The sequence below is a fragment of the Panthera pardus genome, unplaced genomic scaffold (genome assembly GCF_024362965.1).
Source record: "Panthera pardus isolate Hobbes unplaced genomic scaffold, ASM2436296v1 HiC_scaffold_13, whole genome shotgun sequence".
Taxonomy (NCBI): Eukaryota; Metazoa; Chordata; class Mammalia; order Carnivora; family Felidae; genus Panthera; species Panthera pardus.
In genome coordinates, this window is record NW_026526688.1 from 95,744,402 (window position 1) to 95,765,912 (window position 21,511).

The window sequence follows — 21,511 nt, forward strand, 5'->3', positions numbered from 1 at the left end:
CCTTTATATGTTAGAACGTGTTTATCCCTAGCTGCTTTCAGAATTTTCTCTTTATCCTTGTATTTTGCCAGTTTGACTGTGATATGTCATGCAGAAGATCGATTCAAGTTATGTCTGAAGGGAGTTCTCTGTGCCTCTTGGATTTCAATGCCTCCTTCCCCAGATCAGGGAAGTTCTCATCTATGATTTTTTCAAGTACATCTTCAGCCCCTTTCTCTCTCTCTTCCTCTTCTGGAATTCCTATTATATGGATATTGTTCCGTTTCATTGCATCACTTCATTCTCTAATTCTCCCCTCATACTCCTGGATTTTTTTTATCTCTTTTTCTCAGCTTCCTCTTTTTCCATAATTTTATCTTCTAATTCACCTATTCTCTCCTCTGCCTCTTCAATCCAAGGTGTGGTCGCCTCCATTTTATTTTGCACCTCATTTATAGCATTTTTTAGCTCCTCCTGACTCTTTCTTAGTCCCTTGATCTCTGTAGCAATAGATTCTCTGCTGTCCTCTATACTTTTTTCAAGCCCAGTGATTAATTTTATGACTATTATTTTAAATTCATGTTCCGTTATATTGCTTAAATCATTTTTGATCAATTTGTTAGCTGTTGCTACTTCCTGGAGTTTCTTTTGAGGAGAATTCTTCCGTTTCGTCATTTGAATAGTCCCTGGAGTGGCGCGGAACTGCAGGGCACTTCCCCTGTGCTGTCTGGAGTAACTTGTGTTGGTGGGTGGGGCCTCAGTCAGTCCCGATGTCTTCCACCCCCCCCCCCCCCCCCCCCCCCCGCTGGGGCCACAGTCAGACTGGTGTGTACCTTATCTTCCCCTCTCCCAGGGGCAGGACTCACTGTGGAGTGGTGTGGCCCCTGTCTGGTCTACTTGCACACTGCCAGGCTTGTGGTGCTGCTTCTATGGGATCTGGCATATTAGCCAGGGTGGATCCACAAGGTGCACAGGGGCAGGAGGGGCAGGCTTACCTCGCTTTGCTGTCGATGGTCCCCTGCGGTAGGGGCCCTGCAGCACCTGGAGGGAGGCAGGCAGACCCGTTGGAGAGATGGATCCACAGAAGCACAGAGTTGGGTGTTTGCACGGTGCAAGCAAGTTCGGTGACAGAAACTGGTTTCCTTTGGGGTTTCAGCTGAGGGATGGGCGAGGGAGATGGCCCTGGCCAGCGCCTGTGTTCCCTGTGAGCTGAGCTCTGTCTTCCGGGTCTCAACACCTCTCCCTCCTGGTGTCCTCTCACCCTCCCGCTTTCCGAGCAGAGCTATGGACTTATAACATTCCAGATGTTAAGTCCTGCTGGCTGTCAGAACTCAGGCATCCGGCCCCTCCGCTTTTACAAGCCAGACTTGGGGGCTCTGCCTTGCTGGGGGGACTGCCCCTCTGCCACCCGGCTCCCTCCCATCAGTCCCTGTAGTGCACACTGCCTCTCCGCCCTTCCTACCCTCTTCCATGAGCCTCTTGTCTACACTTAGCTCTGGAGAGTCCGTTTTGCTAGTCTTCTGGCAGTTTTCTGGGTTATTTAGGGAGATTTGGGTGGAATCTAAGTGATCAGCAGGACACGGTGAGCCCAGTGTCCTCCTCCTCCGCCATCTTCTCCCAACCAAAAAATCATAGTTTGAAATATTTTTGATGGCATATCTTCAAAATATTTAATAAATTTTGTGACTTTCGGTGATAAAAATGTTTTCTCAAAGTACTCATCATCTGAAAAGTCCTCTAATTTTTTTTCCTAATCCTAAAATAAGTTCACATTGATTTTAAAGTTGATAGAAGTTGTCTTTTGCACAAGTCCTTAAATAATCTTAGTATAATTTTTCAAAGATACTATGATCTCTATATTCAATTTAAACCTTTTTACAAACATGAATATTCAACTGCTTCTCTACCTAGTAGTCCCACCAGGCATCTGAAGCCCGACATTTCTAAAACAAACTCCCTCTCTTACTCCCTTATCTTCCCTTCCTTGTGGATTCCATTTGATTTCCTTGCATCCAGCCTTTCTGTAGTATTCCAACTATTCGCTCAAGAAGTAATTATTGAGAAATAGCTATTGAGGGGTGTGTGGGTGGCTCAGTCAGTTCAGGGCCAGCCTCTTGATTTCAGCTCAGGTCATGATCCCAGGGTCGTGAGATCCATCCTCATATTGGGATCTGTGCTAAGTGTGGGGCTTGCTTAAGATTCTCTCTCTTTCTCCTTCCCCTTCCCCCGCTCACACACTATCTATCTCTCTCTAAAAAATAAAAAAATAAAAATAAAATAATTTAAAAGAAGTAATTATTGAGCACTAACTGTGTGCCAAGCACTTTGCTGGGTCCCTGCTTTCTCCAAGTCCCACACTATTGCCAAGTTGATTTTTTAAAGTAAACTTTATTGTTACTATTATTAAAAAGTAATACATGTTCATTATAAAAAGAAATGTAAGAGAAAGAAATGTAAAAGAAAATTAAAATCATAATTCCAGTACCCAGAGATAAGCACTATTTTTAGCATTGTCCTTTGAATTTTCATTTAATTGCAAATTATCAAAGAAATGTTGTAACCATCTGTGAAACAAAAAATTCTGGAGACCTATACATGAATCTTTGAATAATGTTAAGCCTGGAAGATAGAATAATGAGGAATCTTTCACTTTCTACATATTGTAATTCTGCAGGTGTGGAATTTCAAGAGTAGGTATTTTTGTAAACAAACTATAATAAGATTTTATACAACATGTAATATTTATTTCCTTATACTTTTAAAACATTTTTAATGTTTTTGATTGAAAATTTTCACCTGTATTGGTAATTGTCCCATTATTATAATTTAATATGTCCTCCAAATAATGTAGAATTAATTTGTTGAATTGGGGATAACTTACATCTAATGACTTAAGTGGTATCTTTTTTTTAACTAAAGTAAACATAATGAATAAATTATCACATATTTATGTTCTGGCTATAAAACTGAATGAAATATGAGAATAGCTTATTTCTTTAAAACGCAGAAAATGCAATTGCTCAGATCTCTCTCAAGTAAAACTTAATTTGTGAAAAAAATTTGATACTGGTTTTGATTTTGATTTTCTGTTTATTTTAAGTCATGGCTTAAAGTTGGTGATCAAAATTATATTCATCCTGTTAGGCAGTATTTGTACTATCATTGTCCTTTTCTATTTCTGTCTCTTGTTAATTTGTCTTACTATTTAGTTTATAGATATCCTTACTATCCATAAACTATAAAAGAAAATGTTTACATGAAGAAAGTGAGGTTGGGTAAGAGGGGATTTTAGTTCCCTTACAGACTTCTGAACCCCAACCACATTAAACTACCTCCAGAAACATGTTATTTGCTCATATAGCAGGGTTTACATTATATTTTATCAGATACCAACCTCAGAAAATTTTCTATGACCTCTGCAGCATATAATTTTATTGATGATACACCATCAGTCTCAGTAGTTATACACAGTCTTTTTTAAAGTATGAATATTTTAATTTGCTGAAGTCATCAACATTATTGTAAAAATGTTTTAAAATATATATACGACTATGGTCATAAACCCTCATGCTAGCTGCATTCATTTCTAGATACTAAAAAGAACACTTTTAAAAAATTGTGTGAGAGAGACACAAGCAGACATGACTGGCCTTATAGAAACCAAAACTTGTATATTCTAAAAACCTTCATGACTTAATTTCTCTGTGCCTTGATCTTCCTCATCTATAATGAGGATACTGACTACTTAAGCAGATTGTTGGTGAGAACCAGATAATAACACTTACACTGCTCTAAGTAGTCATTAACACATCAAACCTCTGTAAATAGTAACTATGATTATCACTGACCCATAAATAGGATGGATTGATCCTTCATACAATTATTCATAGGCAAAGTTTACATCAAAATCTAAAATAGAGCTAAAATGGACCCACATATGTTTGTCAGGTCTTCAGAAAAATAACTTCTATTAATTAACCAAATAAAATATATGTCAATTTTATAAGTGTTCTAAAGAAGGTTTACATCATGTTTTAGAAATAATCTATTTTATAAGATCTAGAATATTTCCAAAAATCTTTGTTGACCATATGTTTACTGATGATAGCATCAGTATCAATATTCCTCACGACCTTTTTTTTAATTTAAATCCAAATTATTACACATGGTGTATATTACACATAGTGTAATAGTGTATATTACACATAGTGTAATAATTTCAGGAATAGAATTTAGTGACTCATCACTTACATATAATAATACGAGACCCAGTGTTCATCCCAGTAAGTGACCGTCTTAATGCCCATTGCTCATTTAGCCCATCCCCCTACCCAACTATCCACCAGCCAGCCTGTTTGTTTTCTGTACTTAAGAGTTTCTTATGGTTTGCCTCCCTCTCCGTTTTTATCTTATTTTTGTTTCCCTTCTTCTATGTTCTTCTGTTTTGTTTCTTAAATTCCACATATGAGTGAAATTGTATCCTATTTATCTTTCTCTGGCTGACTTACATTGCTTAGCATAATACACTCTAGTTCCATCTACCTTGTTGCAGATGGTAAGATTGCATTCTTTTTGATTGCTGAGTAATAGTCCATTGAATATATATGCTACATCTTTTTTATCCATACATCAGTGGATGGACATTTAGGTTCTTTCCATTCTTTGGCTATTGTTGATACAGCTGCTATAAAAAAAGGGGCTGCGTGTGCCCCTTTGAATCAGCATTTTTGTATCCTTCAGATAAATATGTAGTAGTGCCATTGCTGGGTCATAGGGTAGTTCTATTTTTAATTTTTTGAGGAACCTCCATTCTGTTTTCCAGAGGAAATGCACCAGTTTGCATTCCCACCAGCAGTGCAAAAGGATTCCTCTTTCTCCACACCCTTGCCAACATCTGTTGTGGCCTGAGTTGTTAATTTTAGCCATTCTGATAAGTGTGAGGTGGTATCTCATTTTGGTTTTGATTTGTGTTTTCCTGCTAATGAGTGATGTTGAGCATCTTTTCATGTGTCTGTTAGCCATCTGGATCTCTCTTATGGAAAAGTATCTATTCATGTCTTTTGTCCATTTCTTCACTGGATTATTAGTTGTTTGGATGTTGAGTTTGATATAAGTTATTTATAGATTTTGGATACTAACCCTTTATCTGATATGTTGTTTCAAATATCTTCTCCCATTTCGCCAGTTGCCTTTTAGTTTTGCTGATTGTTTCCTTCGCTGTGCAGAAGCTTTTTATTTGGATAAAGTCCCAATAGTTCATTTTTCCTTTAGTTTCCCTTGCCTCTGGAGACCAGTGAGAAGTTGCTACAGCTGAGGTCAAAGAGGTTGTTACCCGTTTTCTCCTCTAGGATTTTGATGGCTTCCTGTCTTATGTTTAAGTCTTTCATCCAATTTGAGGTTATTTTGTGTATGGTGTAAGAAAGTGGTCCAGATTCATTGTTCTGCATTTGGCTGTCCAGTTTTCCCAACACTGTTTTCAGAAGAGATGGTCTATTTTCCACTGGATATTCTTTCCTGCTTTGTCAAAGATTGGTTGCCCATACGTTTGTGGGTCCATTTCTGGGTTCTGGGTTCTGTTCCATTGATCCATGTGTCTGTTTTTGTGCCAGTACCATACTGTCTTGATGATTACAACTTTGTAATACAGCTTAAAGTCTGGAAATGTGATGCCTCCAGCTTTGGTTTCCTTTTTCAAAATTACTTTGGCTATTCAGGGTCTTTTCTGGTACCATACAAATTTTAGACTCTTTGTTCCAGCTCTGTGAAGAATGCTGGTGTTACTTTGATAGGGGTTGTATTGAATATGTAGATTGCTTTGGGTAGTATCGACATTTTAACAATATTTGTTCTTCCAATCCACGAGCATGGAATGTTTTTCCACTGTTCTGTGTCTTCTTCCATTTCTTTCATAACCTTTCTATAGTTTTCAGTGTATAGATTTTTCACCTCTTTGATTAAGTTTATTCCTAGATATTTATGGTTTTTCGTGCAATTGTAAATGGGATCAATTCCCTGTTATCTCTTTCTGTTGCTTCATTATTGGTGTATAGAAATGTGATTCCTGTACATTGAATTTATATTCTGCTACTTTGCTGAATTCCTGGATCAGTTCTAGCAGTTTTTTGATGGAGTCTTTCAGGTTTTCCACATAAAATATCACGTCATCTGCGAAGAGTGAAAGTGTGACTTCCTCCTTGCTGATCTAGATGCCTTTTATTTCTTTTTTTTTGTCTGATTGCCGAGGCTCAGACTTCCAACACTATTTTGAATAACAGTGTAGTGGAGAGATTGGGCCTCCTTGTCGTGTTCCTGACCTTAGAGGGAAAGCTGTCAGTTTTTCTCTATTGAGGATGATATTAGCAGTCAGTCTTTTGTATCTGGTCTTTATGATCTTGAGGTATGTTCCTTCTATCCCTACTTTCTTAACAGCTATCAAGAAAGGATACTGTATGTTGTCAAATTCTTTCTCTGCATCTATTGAGAGGATCATGTGGTTCTTACCCTTTTTTTAATTTATGTGATGTATCACATTAATTGATTTGTGGATATTGAACCAGCTCTGGATCACAGGAATAAATCCCACTTGATTGTGGTGAATAAATCTTTTAATGTATTGTTGGATCCGGTTTGCTAGTATCTTGTTGAGAATTTTCACATCCATGTTCATCAAAGGAATTGGTATGTAGTTCTCCTTTTTAGTAGGGGGTCTTTGTCTGGTTTTGGATTCAAGGTAATGCTGGCCTTGTAGAATGAGTTTGAAAGTTTTCTTTCCATTTCTATTTTTTGGAACAGGTTTAAAGGATAGGTGTTAACTTTTCTTTAAATGTTTGGTAGAATTCCCCTGGAAAGCCTTCCAGCCCTGGACTCTTGTTTTTGGGGAGATTTTTGATTACTGATTTAATTTCTTTACTGGTTGTGGGTCTATTCAAATTTTCCATTTCTTCCAGATTGACCAGTTTGTTGGCATATAATTGCTCATAATATTCTCTTATTATAGTTTGTATTTCTCTGGTGTTGTGATCTCTCCTCTTTCATTCTCCTTATTCATTCTCCTCTCCTTTTTCATTTTGATCCATCTGGCTAGGAGTTTATCAATTTTCTTAATTCTTTCAAACAACCAACTCCTGGTTCTGTTGATCTGTTGTTTCTTTGATTCAATCTATATCGTTGATTTCTGCTCTAATCTTTATTATTTCCCTTCTTTCGCTGGTTTTGGGCTTTATTTGCTCTTTTTCCAGCTCTTTAAGGTGTAAAGTTAAGTTGTGTATTTGAGACCTTTCTTCCTTCTTTAGGAGAGCCTGGATTGCTATGTACTTCCCTCTTATGACCACCTTTGCTGCATACCAGAGGTTTTGGGCTGTCATGTTTTCATTTTCATTGGCTTCTGTGTACTTCTTAATTTCCTCTTTTATTTCTTGGTTAACCCATTCATTCTGTAGTAAGATGTTCTTTAATCTCCAAGTGTTCATGGTTATTGCAGATTTCTTCTTGTGGTTGATTTCGAGTTTCATAGCAAACTCGTGGTCTGAAAATATGAAAGGTATGATCCTGATCTTTTTGTACTTGTTGAAGGCTGATTTGTGTTCCAGTATGTGATCTAGTGTGGAGAATGTTCCATGTGCACTCAAGAAGAATGTGTATTCTGCTGCTTTAGGATGAAATGCCCTAAATGTATCTGTTAAACCATCCGGTCCAGTGTGTCATTCAAAGCCATTGTTTCCTTGTTGATTTTCTTCATATTTGGGTGCTTTCACATTTGGAGCATAAATGTTTACAATTGCTAGATATTCTTGATAGACCCCTTAATTATGATATAATGCCCTCCTTCATCTCTTGATACAGGCTTTATTTTAAAGTCTAGATTGTCTGATATAAGTATGGCTACTCCAGCTTTCATTTGACAACCAGTAGCATGATAGATTGTTCTCCATCCCCTTACTTTCTATCTGTAGGTGTCTTTAGGTCTAAAATGAGTCTCTTGTAAGCAGCATATAAATGTGTCTTGTTTTCTTATCCATTCTGATACCCTATGTCTTTTGATTGGAGCATTTAGTCCATTGACATTTAGAGTGAGTACTGAAACATATGAATTTAGTGCCCTTGTGTTCCCTATAGAGTTGTTTCTGGTAATGTTCCCTGGTGCTTCTAGTCTTTGTTGCTTTGATCTTTGTTTTGTTTTGTTTTCTCTTTTGTCCACTCAGAGTCCCTCTTAAAATTTCTTGCAGGGATGCTTTAGTGGTCACGTACTCCTTTAGTTTTTGTTTGTCTTGGAAACTCTTTATCTCTCCTTTTATTTTGAATGACAGCCTTTCTGGATAAAGATTTCTTGGCTGCATAATTTTCCAATTCAGCACATTGAATACATCACTCCTTTTTGGCCTGCAAAATTTCTTGTAGATAGGTTTATTGCAACCCTGACCTATCTTCCCTTATAGGTTAAGGACAAATTTAAGTTATGCAGATTGTTGCATTAATTATCCGAACAATTTCCTAGGCGTTCAAAATAGTTTGGTGCTGTTCTAGCTGTGTTTCAAGGACAAGACAAGCTCAGGATCTCCATGATGCTCTGCCATCTTAATTCCTCCTTCCTTCATGGTCTTTTTAAAAAGTATGAGTAGTTATTAATTAGAAAAATGTACTGTCATAGGAGTCATCTTGATGAGATGTAACTAATTCTTCAAAATATTTTGTACACATAAGTCATACTGTTTCTGAAGTATTTTAAATGTTAATTGAAATAAGAGTTTTTCTCACAAAGTAATTTACTTTATACTGAAATATATGCAATATGAAAATATTTTTCTTCTTATAAAACAAAAGTGCCTTAAAAGTTACCAGTTACATTTTTAGTGTGTAATTCAGTTTTTCTCTTGACTTGCTCTATGGCACCAGTTCTTAAAGTGTTGTTCAGGGAGTTTGGAAGGTCACACCTACTTTCATAATTATAGTTTACTGTTTTCTTTTTTCATACTCGTTCTCTGATGAGTGTACAGTGGTGTTTTCCAGAGGCTGATGGTAAGCAGCACAACGGGTTGAACACAGAAGTAGATAATGTGAATCTGGCTATCCCCTGTTCAAACATTAAGGAAATTTACAAAAATGTAAAATAATAACATTTTTCTAGAAAATTTTTTATTTTGGAAAATGAACTTATTTTTCATAAAATGTTATTTATGTTAACCTATAATGACTTAATATCTATAAGGGGATTAATACGTAAATATTTTGAAATGTTGCCAGTTTTCACTTCAAATATGGTAAGTTTTCATAGAAATTCACTCTCCTTCCACTGTTGTGATAAATTCTTGACCCTTTAGGGGCACCTAGGTGGCTCAGTCAGTTAAGTGTCTGACTTTAGCTCAGGTCATGATCTCGCAGCTCCCCATCGGGCTCTCTGCTGACAGCCTAGAGCCTGGAGCCTGCTTCAGATTCTGTCTCCCTCTTTCTCTGCCCCTCCCCCAGCCACACTCTGTCTCTCTCTCTCTCAAAAATAAACATTAAAAATTTTTTAAAATAATTCTTGACTCTTTAATACTCAGGTGCTTATTTATTTTTTATGCCGTAAAAGTTTTGTTTTTTTCTCAAAATTATCCTAAATATTTTTATTGGGTATTAATCAATTTTTGTGAACCTAAACAATTTTTGAATGTCTTAATTACAGGTTGCAAGCACAAGAAAACAGTATAATGTGCAGATTTCTCGACTAACAGAAGAACTTTCAGCCCTTCAAATGGTAGGTTAGAAGACTATATTCTTCTGAATATTGTCTATTTTATTTTTCTTATTTTTTTAATGTTTATTTACTCACCTTGAAAGTGAGGGTGAGAGAGAGAGCAGGGGAGGGGCAGAGAGAGAGAGGTAGAGAGAACATCCCAAGCATGCTCCATGCTGTCAGCACAGAGCGTGATATGGGGCTTCATCTCACGAACCATGAGATCGTGGTCTGAGCCAAAACCAAGAGTTGGAAGCTTAACCAACTGAGCCACCCAGGCGACCCTGAATATTGCTTATTTTAAAGCCAAGATACATTTTAATGTGTCTTGTAATGCACATTCTTGTTCATTCAGAAGATACTTACTAAGCCAGGAACTATGCTAGATTCTAGGAAAAGATTAAAAATCAAGATAAACATGTTAACTGTAATCTTGGAGCCTGTGGTCTAGGAGGACAGATGGATGGCATTTATCACATTTTACTATTACTTTTTTTTTTGACAATGCACAGCATGCTATGAAGCACCCATCTGCAGCTGCTACCACATGCTAGTTTCATCTGGGAGATTAAGTAGAAAGTAAGAGAAAGTATATATGTCAGTGGGATAGAAGAAAGACAAGCTTCCCAAAAGAGATAGAGTACTGAAGGATAAATAGGCAAAGAGGAGAAAGGAAAAAAAATACTTGTTTCGATAGAGGTGAGATTAAATATGTAAATGTAACATTAAGATATAATGAAATGGAATTTAATAACCTTGCTTATAGGGGAATGAAAGTACAAGAATTTTTAGAGATTGGGAAGATATTTTCCACTTCACAAACTCTAATCCTTTCTGAATCTCTGCCTCACTTTTAATGCTGCCTACAAAACTTAGCAACAACTTATGTCTTGTAATAAATATATTACATTATGTTAGTTCTCTTTCCATCTCCCATCTCCTTCCCTCACTCTCCTTTTCTCTTACTTTAGACAAATCTTATCTTTCCAATTGTATTATAAACACCTTGAAGGAGAAAAGTCTTATGCCTTCTTTTATCTTCATTGCCAGCACAGTGTTTTCACAGTATGTATTTTAATAAATACTTATTGACTAATATTTAAACAATTCTGAAGGAAAGAACAGATCTTTTTCCACATTCTACAAACTCTGTAATGTACATCTTGAGACTTTAGTCTTTGTGTACAGGTCCTGAGAGTAATAGACTAGAAACCAGTGTTACTTTTTGTTTAATGTCATTTGTGTTAAGGATGTAGGAACATTAAGTAAAACTAATGGGATGCAGTGTGGCAAATAGTCATGTCTAATTAATTGTTGTTTTCAAGTTTTACTACTTCTTCTATTACCTTGCTATTTTGCTTGTTGTCTTACATGGACTGGTTTAGCTTTGAGTAGATTCATAGCTAGAAGAAAGTCTTTCCCCAGTCCAGGATCATTTAATGGCTTGTAAACTCTGGAAGGACAAGAACATTATCTCTTTCTGTTTTCTCAAAGGAATGAATGTGTGTTGGATAAGATCTGCAGGGCTTTTAAAAATAATTCTTATCTGTTTACACAACCAGAGCTGTGTAAACTCAATTTCGAGCAAAAAATTATATTTCTTAGGATTTATAGTGAAACAATTATAATACATAGCTAAGTGGATTTTTCTAAAGATATTAAATATTATGTGATGTCATGTTGATTCCATGGGGAACTGTCCTGAATAATTGAAAAGTGTTTGAAATATCAAACATTGAGAAATATGTTTGAAGGAGGACATGTTCAACTACTTTAAAAAGCAGATTTTGTCAGGTAACTCAGAAACTCAGACTATAGTTTGAGACATAATAACCTGATGTTGGCTATTGATTTATATTCTTAAATACCAATTTTATCAGCTGGACCATAAACATGAAGTCAAGGAGGGAGGTTAAGCATACTTTAGCTAACCCCAAACTAAGTTATGCTTGCAGGAAGGAAAAAAAAAAACCTGTATTTTAAGTTAGTGTGCAGATTTTTTTTGATAGGTTTAAGAAAAGGCCAGAACCAGTCTCTCTCTACCCACATGTCTCCCTTTGGAGAGCAACACAGCTTTTATTTCTCCTACAGTTTCTCTTAAGAAAACTCAAGGCTTTAATTCTGCCAAATAGGAGAGATTATTTTTAACCTACAGTAAATAGTGGGGCGCCTGGGTGGCTCAGTTGGTTAAGCATCCAACTCTTGATATCGACTCAGGTCATGATCCTGCGGTTCAGAGGATCAAGCCCTGCTTTGGACTCTAAGTTCACAGTGCTGAGGAGCCTGGTTAAGATTCTTTCTCTCCTCTCTCTCTTCCCCTCCCCTGATCTCTAAATAAATAAATAAATAAATAAATGAATAAATAAATAAATAAATAAATAAATAAAATGAACTTTAATCTACAGCAAATAGTAAAAAGACTGGTTATAAATGCCCAAATTTTATGCAAGTAAAATGAAAAATTCAATATGATCTTTTTTGGATATGTGAATTTTTTAGAAGTCTAATTTTGAATCTCCATGTGCATAGGTATTTAGATATCTTTTTATTATTGGTTTCTAATCTAGTTAAATAGAGGCCATAGAGTATAGTCTATATGATATTGATTCTTAATATTTGTTGTGATTTTCTTTATGGTACACTATAGGGTATAATTTTGGAAATACTCCATGAGTACTTGAAAAAATATCTAGTTATCATTTGGTCATATTGTGCCCAAAAGGTAGGAATGTTGGTGGTGATTAATAGTAAATATTCATGAAGGCTTTTTAATAATAGTAATTTTAAATACTCGCTTTAGTATTACTGTGAATTTTTAATAGAATTAGTATATTTCTGTAGAAAGGTTCAACTTTTCTATCTAATTTTAACTTTGTTGTTTGAGGTTAACCAAATATTTTTTTTTTTTTGTCATCATTGGGCAGTGAAATGGTGAATTGGGTAGAGAGAGATGCATAGTATATAACATACCATTATTTATATGCCGTTCACCAGATTCAGAAGTGTGATCCAACCTTGTTACTAATATCTACATTAAAAATCACATGGGTATCATATAAGCAGCTATAGAAAAAGCATTTGACAAAATCCAACCCCCATTCATGATAAAAACTTGCAGTAAACTAGAAACAGAGGGGAACTTCCTCAACTTGATAAAGAATATCTACAAAAAGCCTACAGCTGTGAAACCAGAAGCTTTCCCACTAAGATCAGGAGCAAGGCAGTGATGTGACCTCTTACCATTACTTTTCAACATCATCCTGGAAGTACTAGCTAATGCCATTTGACTAAAAATGGAAATAAAAGTTACATAGATTGGGAAGGAAGAAATTTGATATGATTATCTATGTAGAAAAAAAAAAAAAAAGTGGCGGGGGTGGGGGGGCCCTGGGTTGTTCAGTCAGTTGAGCATCTGACTCGATTTTGGCTCAGGTCATGATCCCAGGGTCGTGGGATTGAGCCCCATGTCAAGCTCCACATTGAGCATGGAGCCTTCCTAAAAATCAATCTCTCTCTCTCTCTCTCTCTCTCTCTCTCTCTCTCTCTCTCTCTCTCTTCCTCTGTCCTTCTTCCCTGCTTGTGTGCTGTCTTTCTAAAATAAAAAATAAAAGTAAAACCCCAAAAAATTCAACCAAAAAGAAAGAAGCAATCATAGCATAGTAAGGTTGCAGGATATAGAGTTAATATACAAAAGTCCTTTGTATTCCCACATACCAGCAATTAACAAGTGGAATTTTAAACTAAAAACACAGTGCCATTTACCTTAGCATGTAAAAAAATTACTTAGATATATATCTAACAAAATATACAAAGTCTATGTGAGGAAAACTGATGACAGGTATCAAACTAGAAGTAAATAAATGAAGAGATAGTCCATGCTCATGGATAGGAAGACTCAGTCAAAATGTCAGTTCTTCACAGCCTGATCCATAGATTGAGTGCAATCCCAGTCAAAATCTCAGTAAGTTATTTTGTGGATATTGACAAACTGACTGCAAAGTATATCTGGAGAGACAAAAGACCCAGAATAGCCAACACAACACTGAAGGAGAAGAAGAAAGTCAGAGGACTAATACTACCAGATTTCAAGACTCACTCTAAAGCTATAATAATCAAGATAGTGTGATCTTGGTGAAAGAATAGGCAAGCAGATCAATGAAATAAAATAAATGAAATAAAACAACCTAGAATGGAGTAAAATATAGACCCACATAAATACAGTCAGCTGATCATTGACAAAGAAGCAAAGGTAAGACAGTGGAGCAAAGATAAGTCTTTTTAGCAAATGGTGCTACGACAATTAGACATTCACATGTAAAAGAATGAATCCAGACACACCTTCCACAATAATTAATTCAAAATAGGTCACATTCCTGGGGCACCTGGGTGGCCCAGTCAGTTAAGTGTCTGACTTCGGCTCAGTTCGTCTCATGGCTCATGAGTCTGAGCCCCACAGCTCAAAGCCTGGAGCCTGCTTCAGATTCTTTGTCTTCCTCCCTGTCTGTCTCTCCCCTGCTAATGCTCTGCCTCTCTATCTCTCAAAAATTAATAAACATTACAAAGTTTTTTTTAATGGGTCACAACCCTAAATGTAAAATGCAAAACTATAAAATTCCTAGAAGATAACATAGAAGAAAACCTGGATGATCTTGAGTTTCGTAATGAATTTTTGGATATAATATCAAAGGCATGATTGATGAAAGAAACAATTGGTAAGTTGGACTTCATTAAAATGAAAAGTTTCTCTGTGAAAGATAGTCAAGAGAATGAAAATTCAGACCACAGATTAGGAGAAAATATTTGCAAAAGACATAACTGACAAAAGACTGTTATCCAGAATATATGAAGAACTCTTAAAACTCAACAGTAAGAAATCAGCTCAATTAAAAACTGGACCAAAGACCTTGACAGACACGTCACCAAAGAACATATACAGATGGCATATAAACATACAGAAAGGTGCTACACATCATATGTCACCATGGAAATGCAAATTAAAGTAATAATGAGGTGCCATTCATTACATCAAGTATGTGCCAGATATGCCTGTTAGAATGACCAAAATCCAGAACCCTGATACCACCAACCTCTGGGGAAAATGTGGAGCAACAGGAATTCTCATTCATTGCTGGTGGTAATTCAAAATGGTATGGCCACTTTTGAAGGCAGTTTGATGGTTTCTTACAAAATTAAATATACTCTTAACATATTGTCCAACAATTATACTCTTCTGTATTTATCCAAAGGAGTTGAAAACTTATGTCCACACAAAAAAACTCAACATGGATGTTTATAGCAGCTTTTTTCACAGTTGCCAAAATTTGGAAGCAACCAAGATGTCCTTTAGTTAGGTGAATGGATAAACTGTGGTACATTCAGACAGTTATTTAGCACTAAAAAGAAATGAGCTATCGAGCCATGAAAAAAACCATGGAGGAAACGTAAACACATATTATTAAGTGAAAGAAGCTAGTCTGTAAAGGCTACATATTGTTTGATTCCAACCGTATGGCATTCTTGGAAAGGCAAAACTATGGGGTAAAAAGACTGATGGTTATCAGGAGTTAAGGAGAAGAGAAGGATAAATAGGCATAGGTGAAGCAGAGAGGATTTTTAGGACACTGTACCTACTCTGTAGTGAATACATATCATTATAAATGTGTCCAAACTCACAAAATGAACAGCACCAAGAGTGAACTCTAATGTAAGCTATGGACTTTGAGTGATAAGGTTGTGTCATTATAGGTTCATCAGTATTAACAAGTGTATAACTACAGTGAGGGATGTTGAAAATAGGGGAGGGCTTTGCATATTATGGGGTCAAGAAGCATAGCAGAAATCTCTGACTTCTCAATTTTTCTGTGAATCTGAACTGCTCTAAAAATAGTCTATTAAAAATCACATATCAACATAGAAGAAATCCCAAATATCACACCATAAAACTACCTTTTCATAGATTAGCGACTTACTATATGAATATATATGGAATGTTTAAAGTTTCATTTCTTGTGCACTAATAATTCTAGCTTAATGAAAGATAATTTAGATTAATCATCTGATTTGTAACATAGGGTTAAGATCTTCATTATAATCAGACTTCACAATTTAGAAGCTTATTTCAAAATTTAAAAACATTTTGATACTTAAATAAAATAAAGTTATGCTGAGTGCACCTGGATGGCCCCATCAGTTTAGCGTCCAACTCTTGATTTCAGCTCAAGTCATGGGATCCATCCCTGCTTGGGATTCTCTCTCCCCCTCTCTCTCTGCGCCTCCCCCACTCACAGGTGCATATGCTCTCTCAAAATAAATAAACATTTTTAAAATAAAAAATAAAATAAAGTTATGCTAAAGATAGTTGAATATTAATTAGTAGTGTACTGACAGTAAGCGGGTTCATCCAAAGCATAATCTACAATTAGTAGAAAATAATCACACTGATTCTCAAAAATAAATAAATAGTTAAAAACAAATAGCTGTGAGGAGCCAGTCATTATAAAGGTTGTTTTTAGTTTAGTCTCATTTGCAAAATATTAAATTTTATCAGCTGATTGATATGCTTGCTCAGTTTTACTGATTAAAGCCTTTTGAGGAGAAATGTTAAAAAAAGTTTTTTTAATGTTTATTTATTTTAGAGACAGAGTGCAAGCAGAGGAGGGCAGAGAGAGAGGGAGACACAGAATCCAAAGCAGGCTCCAGGTTCTGAGCTGTCCACACAGAGCCCAATGCGGGGCTCGAACCCATGAACCACGAGATCATGACCTGAGCCAAAGTTGGCTGGTTAATCAGCTGAGCCTCCCAGGTGCCTCATGAGCAGAAATGTTTAATGATCATGTTAGTAAAATTTACTATGTACGTTGGCTGTTTATAAGTTTTGCCAAAAAAAAAAATTGAATTTATATACCCATGTACATTTTAGGCCACAGGTTATCCTCAGGATATGGTGTCACTGCCCAGTTCTGTGTTTCCTTTTAAAATACGTGATAAGAGGTCTCTTGATTTCAGCTCAGGTCACGATCTCATGGTTTGTGAATTGGGCTTCGTACTCTTTCTCTCCCTCTCTTTCTGCCCCTCCACTGCTAGCTCACGCATGCATTCTCTCCCTCCCCCTCCTTCTGAAAATAAATAACATTTTTAAGAAATTAAAATATGTGATATGAGTATATGAATAAAACTAATATGAGAAAGGGGTCTTATTTTTTTCTCTCTGGAATCCCTCAACCTCTGTCACCCATTTAGTATGTTTACTTAGAACTCCTTGACATTCTGTGCTGGAGGCGATTTCTGAAATCCTGAGATAGGCAGCTCTTTGAAGATTGAGGTTTTTTTGTTTTTGTTGAATAATCAATATGGTCATGCTCTGTTGATAGTGTAAGTGTGGTATTCTTGTTACAAACAAGAATTTGTTTGTTGGTATTTCTTTGTTACAAACAAATCATTTTACCCATTTTTTTCTTAAGTTTTTACAAACATATTTATTTACAATATGAATTGAATTTATAGGAGTGTGCTGAAAAACAAAGCCAAATTGAACGAGCCATTAGGGAGAAAAAAGCAGTGGAAGAAGAACTAGAAAAGGTAAAAAGGAAAAAATACCTAAACTCAACTGCAGATATTCACTATTACTGTTTGCTTTCATCACGCTGCCTACTAGCAACCCCTATATTATAAGTGAGTGTTTTTACCTGGATTATATTCAGAATCTGTACTTAAATACTAGTATTGCCTGAATACATTTCTTTATAAGAGTGGCCATAGTACTTGTACTTTTTACTTAAAGGTGTACATTTTTTGAAGTAGCTATCCTTGATTAAACCTTATTCCAGTAGTAAATTTTACTTCATCTTCCTTGTGTTTTTAAATTCTATGCCAACTTTTATTGGGTTCAGGCCATCTATAAATACAAATATGTATAACCAGAAAATTACAACATTGCTCTGATTTTAACCTTTTAAAAGTATAGATTTTTATTTTGTAAGTAGAAAAATATTACCCAAATGATATTTATGAAAAAATACTGTAAGAAGTGTGTAGTTTAAAATTTATTTCTTACTTAGATAGCTTTTTTATCATCAGTAAATATCCCACTCTTGTAAAATGCCTTGGGAAAAAATGGAGACTAACTTGGTGCAGAATATACGGTGTTTTAAGTGGTGCATTAGGAACTTTTGTAGAGAGGTTAAGTAAGTTACCTAATGTTAACAAATACTAAATGTTACAGTCAGACTTTGATTTTCAAAGAAGAGTACATACATGCTGTGCTACATAGCATAAAGAAAATCAGTAAACTTAGCAATCAGTAAAAAGCATGTGACATATATGTGTTATTGACATAAAAAGATCATGACATCAGATAGTAAATGAGTCCTTTACAAAGCAGCATATAGCATACATGTCATATTCCAAGTGGGACCTTTATGGTCATCTTTCTCCTGCAAGGTTGATTCCTTCTGAGTTACTATATGTTATGGAATAGGTATAGATCCCATTTAGATTGCCACCTGCTATACATCAGGGCTGGGATGAATTTCTTAATATTACATGGCATAGAGTAAGGAATAGGCTTAATTGAGGAAATGTAAAACTTATAATACTGAAGACAACAGGTAAAGAGAAGGCACAGGTCCCTAATTCTCCCACTGTCCAACAAACAAGTGTGCTGAAGTCAAAGCACTGCTGGGACTATACTATAGGCCTGTATTTTAGTAGTGGGACATTAACTTGCTGATACTTTACCTTTTTATAGAGTAGGAGTGACAAAGCAGTCTTTTCAGTGGAAGAAGATACAGGTTATTTGCCAGGCAGTCTGGATTTAGAGAATAGCCTTGTGTGGAATTTGTCTGAAAATGTGAGCTGCTTAGCACCTGGCAACTTCACACTTCTTGGGATGTTATAGCCCCTGTGTCGTGGTAGGAAGCTTAGTCTTATAAGAAGCTGAGCTTGGGTACAGTCACTCCCGTTGGGGGAAGAGGAACTCCCGTTTCAGTTAGATCATTGTCTAGTTAAACCAGAGTAAGATTCTGAAGTCACTTTCAGATAGTTCTACTCATTCCTCCATAGCATATGTCTGTATTTTTTAATACCAGAATATAGAATTTTCTTAAAAGGTATTCAAGACAATTGAATCAAAACAATTATCTCTAAGTGGTGACATTTAGAGTATTTTTTTTATTTCAACTATTTTATATTTCTTTTTAAAATATTGAAACTGTCCCCAGTACCAGATGACTTCACAGGAAGTTCTATCAAACAGTTAAAGAAGAGTTAATACCTATTCTTCCCAAACTATTACCTAAAATAGAAAAGGAAGGAAAACTTCCATATTCATTCCATGAGGCCAGTATTACCCTAATACCAAAACCAGATAAAGACACCACTGAAAAAGAGAACTACAGGCTAGTATTCCTGATAAGCATAGATGCAAAAATTCTCAATGACAAAACTGAATCCAAACTATACATTAAAAAAAACAAATCATTCACCATGATCAAATAGGATTTATTCCTGGGTTGCAAGGGTGGTTCAGTATTCACAAATCAGTCAGCATGATACAGCACATTAATAAAAGAAAGGATAAAATATTAAAACTTTTTGAATAGTTTACCATAAGCATGAATAATTTCAAAAAATAAGCAATTATATGTCAGTTTTCAACATTTTATTTTATAAATATGAAACACCAAAATTATTGATATGTTTTAGTGTGTTACAGTGGGAACAGATGAACACATGATTATGGGTTTTTATTTATCCATTGATTTCAGTTTCTAAACTGTATAATTTGTTAAGGCAGTTTTCTTCTGTAAGGTAGTACATATAAGCTTCTTTTGCAGATTTACCATGAAGGCAGAGTAAATGAAAGTGATTACAGAAAACTAGAGGAAATGCACCAAAGATGCCTGGTTGCAGAACGTTCAAAAGACGATCTTCAGCTAAGACTTAAGACGGCAGAAAATAAAATAAAACAACTTGAAATAAAGTAAGTTATTTTACATTTTCTATTAACATTTTTATAATTCACATACTTTTTGACAGATTCTTTACTTTTCTTAAATAGGACTTATATATATGTTGGGACAAAAAATTTAGCACCAAATAGAATTTTTTTCAAGCTTATTTCTGAAAACTAATTTGTTTCAGAAGAAACGATTCAACAGTATTATACCATTTGTATCAAATTTCTCCTTTCTGGCAGTTAAATAGAATGCTTATAAGATTGGGTTTTTCTTCATACTAACTAAGCTATTGCAGTAGCTTCCTTACAATTATTGCTTTTATAATCAGTTTATACTTATATTTCTTTTTTTTTTTAATATTCTATAATAATCCTTCATGTTTATTTATTACATTGTCTATTAAAATGGTAAATTTATAATCTGGTATATCCGTTCTAACTAATTTTCTACCTTTCCTGCCAGAGTGTTACTTAATACTGTAAAACTTAATTTGAATTGCATGAAATCTCAATCTGTTACAGAATATGTTTGATAGATATTTTAAAAATAAAGATGAATACTGTCAGCAATATAATGGAATGAATTGGAGGTACCCAGCCCATATCCCTCCACAGAAACAAATATGTGAAAGGCATCCCTGGACAAAAGTGCCTTTGTGAAAGCTTTGGGATCCAGGTAGGAGGTTACAAATCACTATTGGAGCCCAAAAACAGAGAGGCAGGTCTACACACCAGTGCCAGCATATACTATGGTCCTATCTATGGGCCAAAGCAGCCCCATCTACATGTGGACTTGGCTCTAGCCCTGCTTGTTGACAGTCCTGCACCTAGCCTCTTCCACTTAGGGATTCAGGAGAAGCCATGCCTGTGAGTGCTTCTGATAACAGGCCTGCCAAACTCAGACCTTACTGTCCCTGCAACCTGGCTTTAGTTCCGCTCTACTGTAGTCTGGAAGCAACCCTGCCACCCAGAACCAGCCCAGTTTTGGGAGTACTAACAGTTACCCAGCAGAAGTCACACCTGGCCACACCTCTGGTAACAGGCCTGCCAACCACAGACCTGACTGCAGACTTAGCAAAAACCATAAGACATGGATCCAGCTTTGCTGTACCACAGTTTGAGGTAGTCTTTCATGGCTAGGCGTCCAGCCAACCAGCCAAAAGACTCAGCACAAGCTACACCCATAGATGCTTACAGTTACAGACCCACTGACCTCAGAACTGACTACAATCCGTGAAGTAGTTTTGTGACCCAGCTTTAGTCCCACTCTACCACAGTCCAGAAACAGTCCTGTGCACATATGGACCAGTTCAGTGGCATGACAGGAGCACCTTTAGGAACTCACTGGACAAAACACTTGATTGTGCCCTTGGTTACATGCCTGCCAAAGATGAACTTGGCAGTAGTCACATGACATGGTTTCAGCCTTGCTCAACCACAATCCCAGAAGCAGCCTCATCAGCTGTGGGACTTGGCAGGAGGAAGTCTTCCTCCTTCAGTCTGTAAGGACTAGAAGAGGAATCTGCTTCTTCAAATACACAGATACCAAGAAAGAATCGGGCAAATATGACATCATCAAAGGAAACTAATAAACTAATAAAGGAAACTAATAATTGACCCAAAACAAATGGTGATCCATGGACTGCTTAACAAAAATTTAAAATATCGTCTTAAAGAAACTCAGCTATAAGAGAACAGAGTCAACTAAATAAAATCATAAAAATGTTACATGAACAAAATGAGCAGTTTAACAAAGAAGTAGAATCCATTAAAAAGAAACAAACAGAAATCCTGGAGCTGAAGAACTGAACTGAAAAATTCTGTGGAGTTTCAGTAGCAGACTTGATCATTCAGAAGAAAATCCG

The 21,511-nt window shown here is 35.9% G+C and overlaps 1 protein-coding gene across 4 annotated transcripts in view; it reads left to right on the top strand.

Annotated features, from left to right (window-relative positions):
* Nucleotides 1-21,511, top strand: part of SCLT1 (sodium channel and clathrin linker 1) — a 220,471-nt gene that overhangs the window by 134,456 nt on the left and 64,504 nt on the right. For all 4 annotated transcript variants that reach the window (XR_002072497.2, XM_053901255.1, XM_019419585.2 and 1 more), the window contains 3 exons: nt 9,641-9,712; nt 17,195-17,269; nt 19,525-19,670. Coding sequence is in view for 3 of the 4 variants with exons in the window: in XM_053901255.1 (XP_053757230.1) it covers nt 9,641-9,712; nt 17,195-17,269; nt 19,525-19,670 (293 nt within the window). In the remaining variant the exon portion in view is untranslated. The remainder of the gene's footprint in view (nt 1-9,640; nt 9,713-17,194; nt 17,270-19,524; nt 19,671-21,511) is intronic.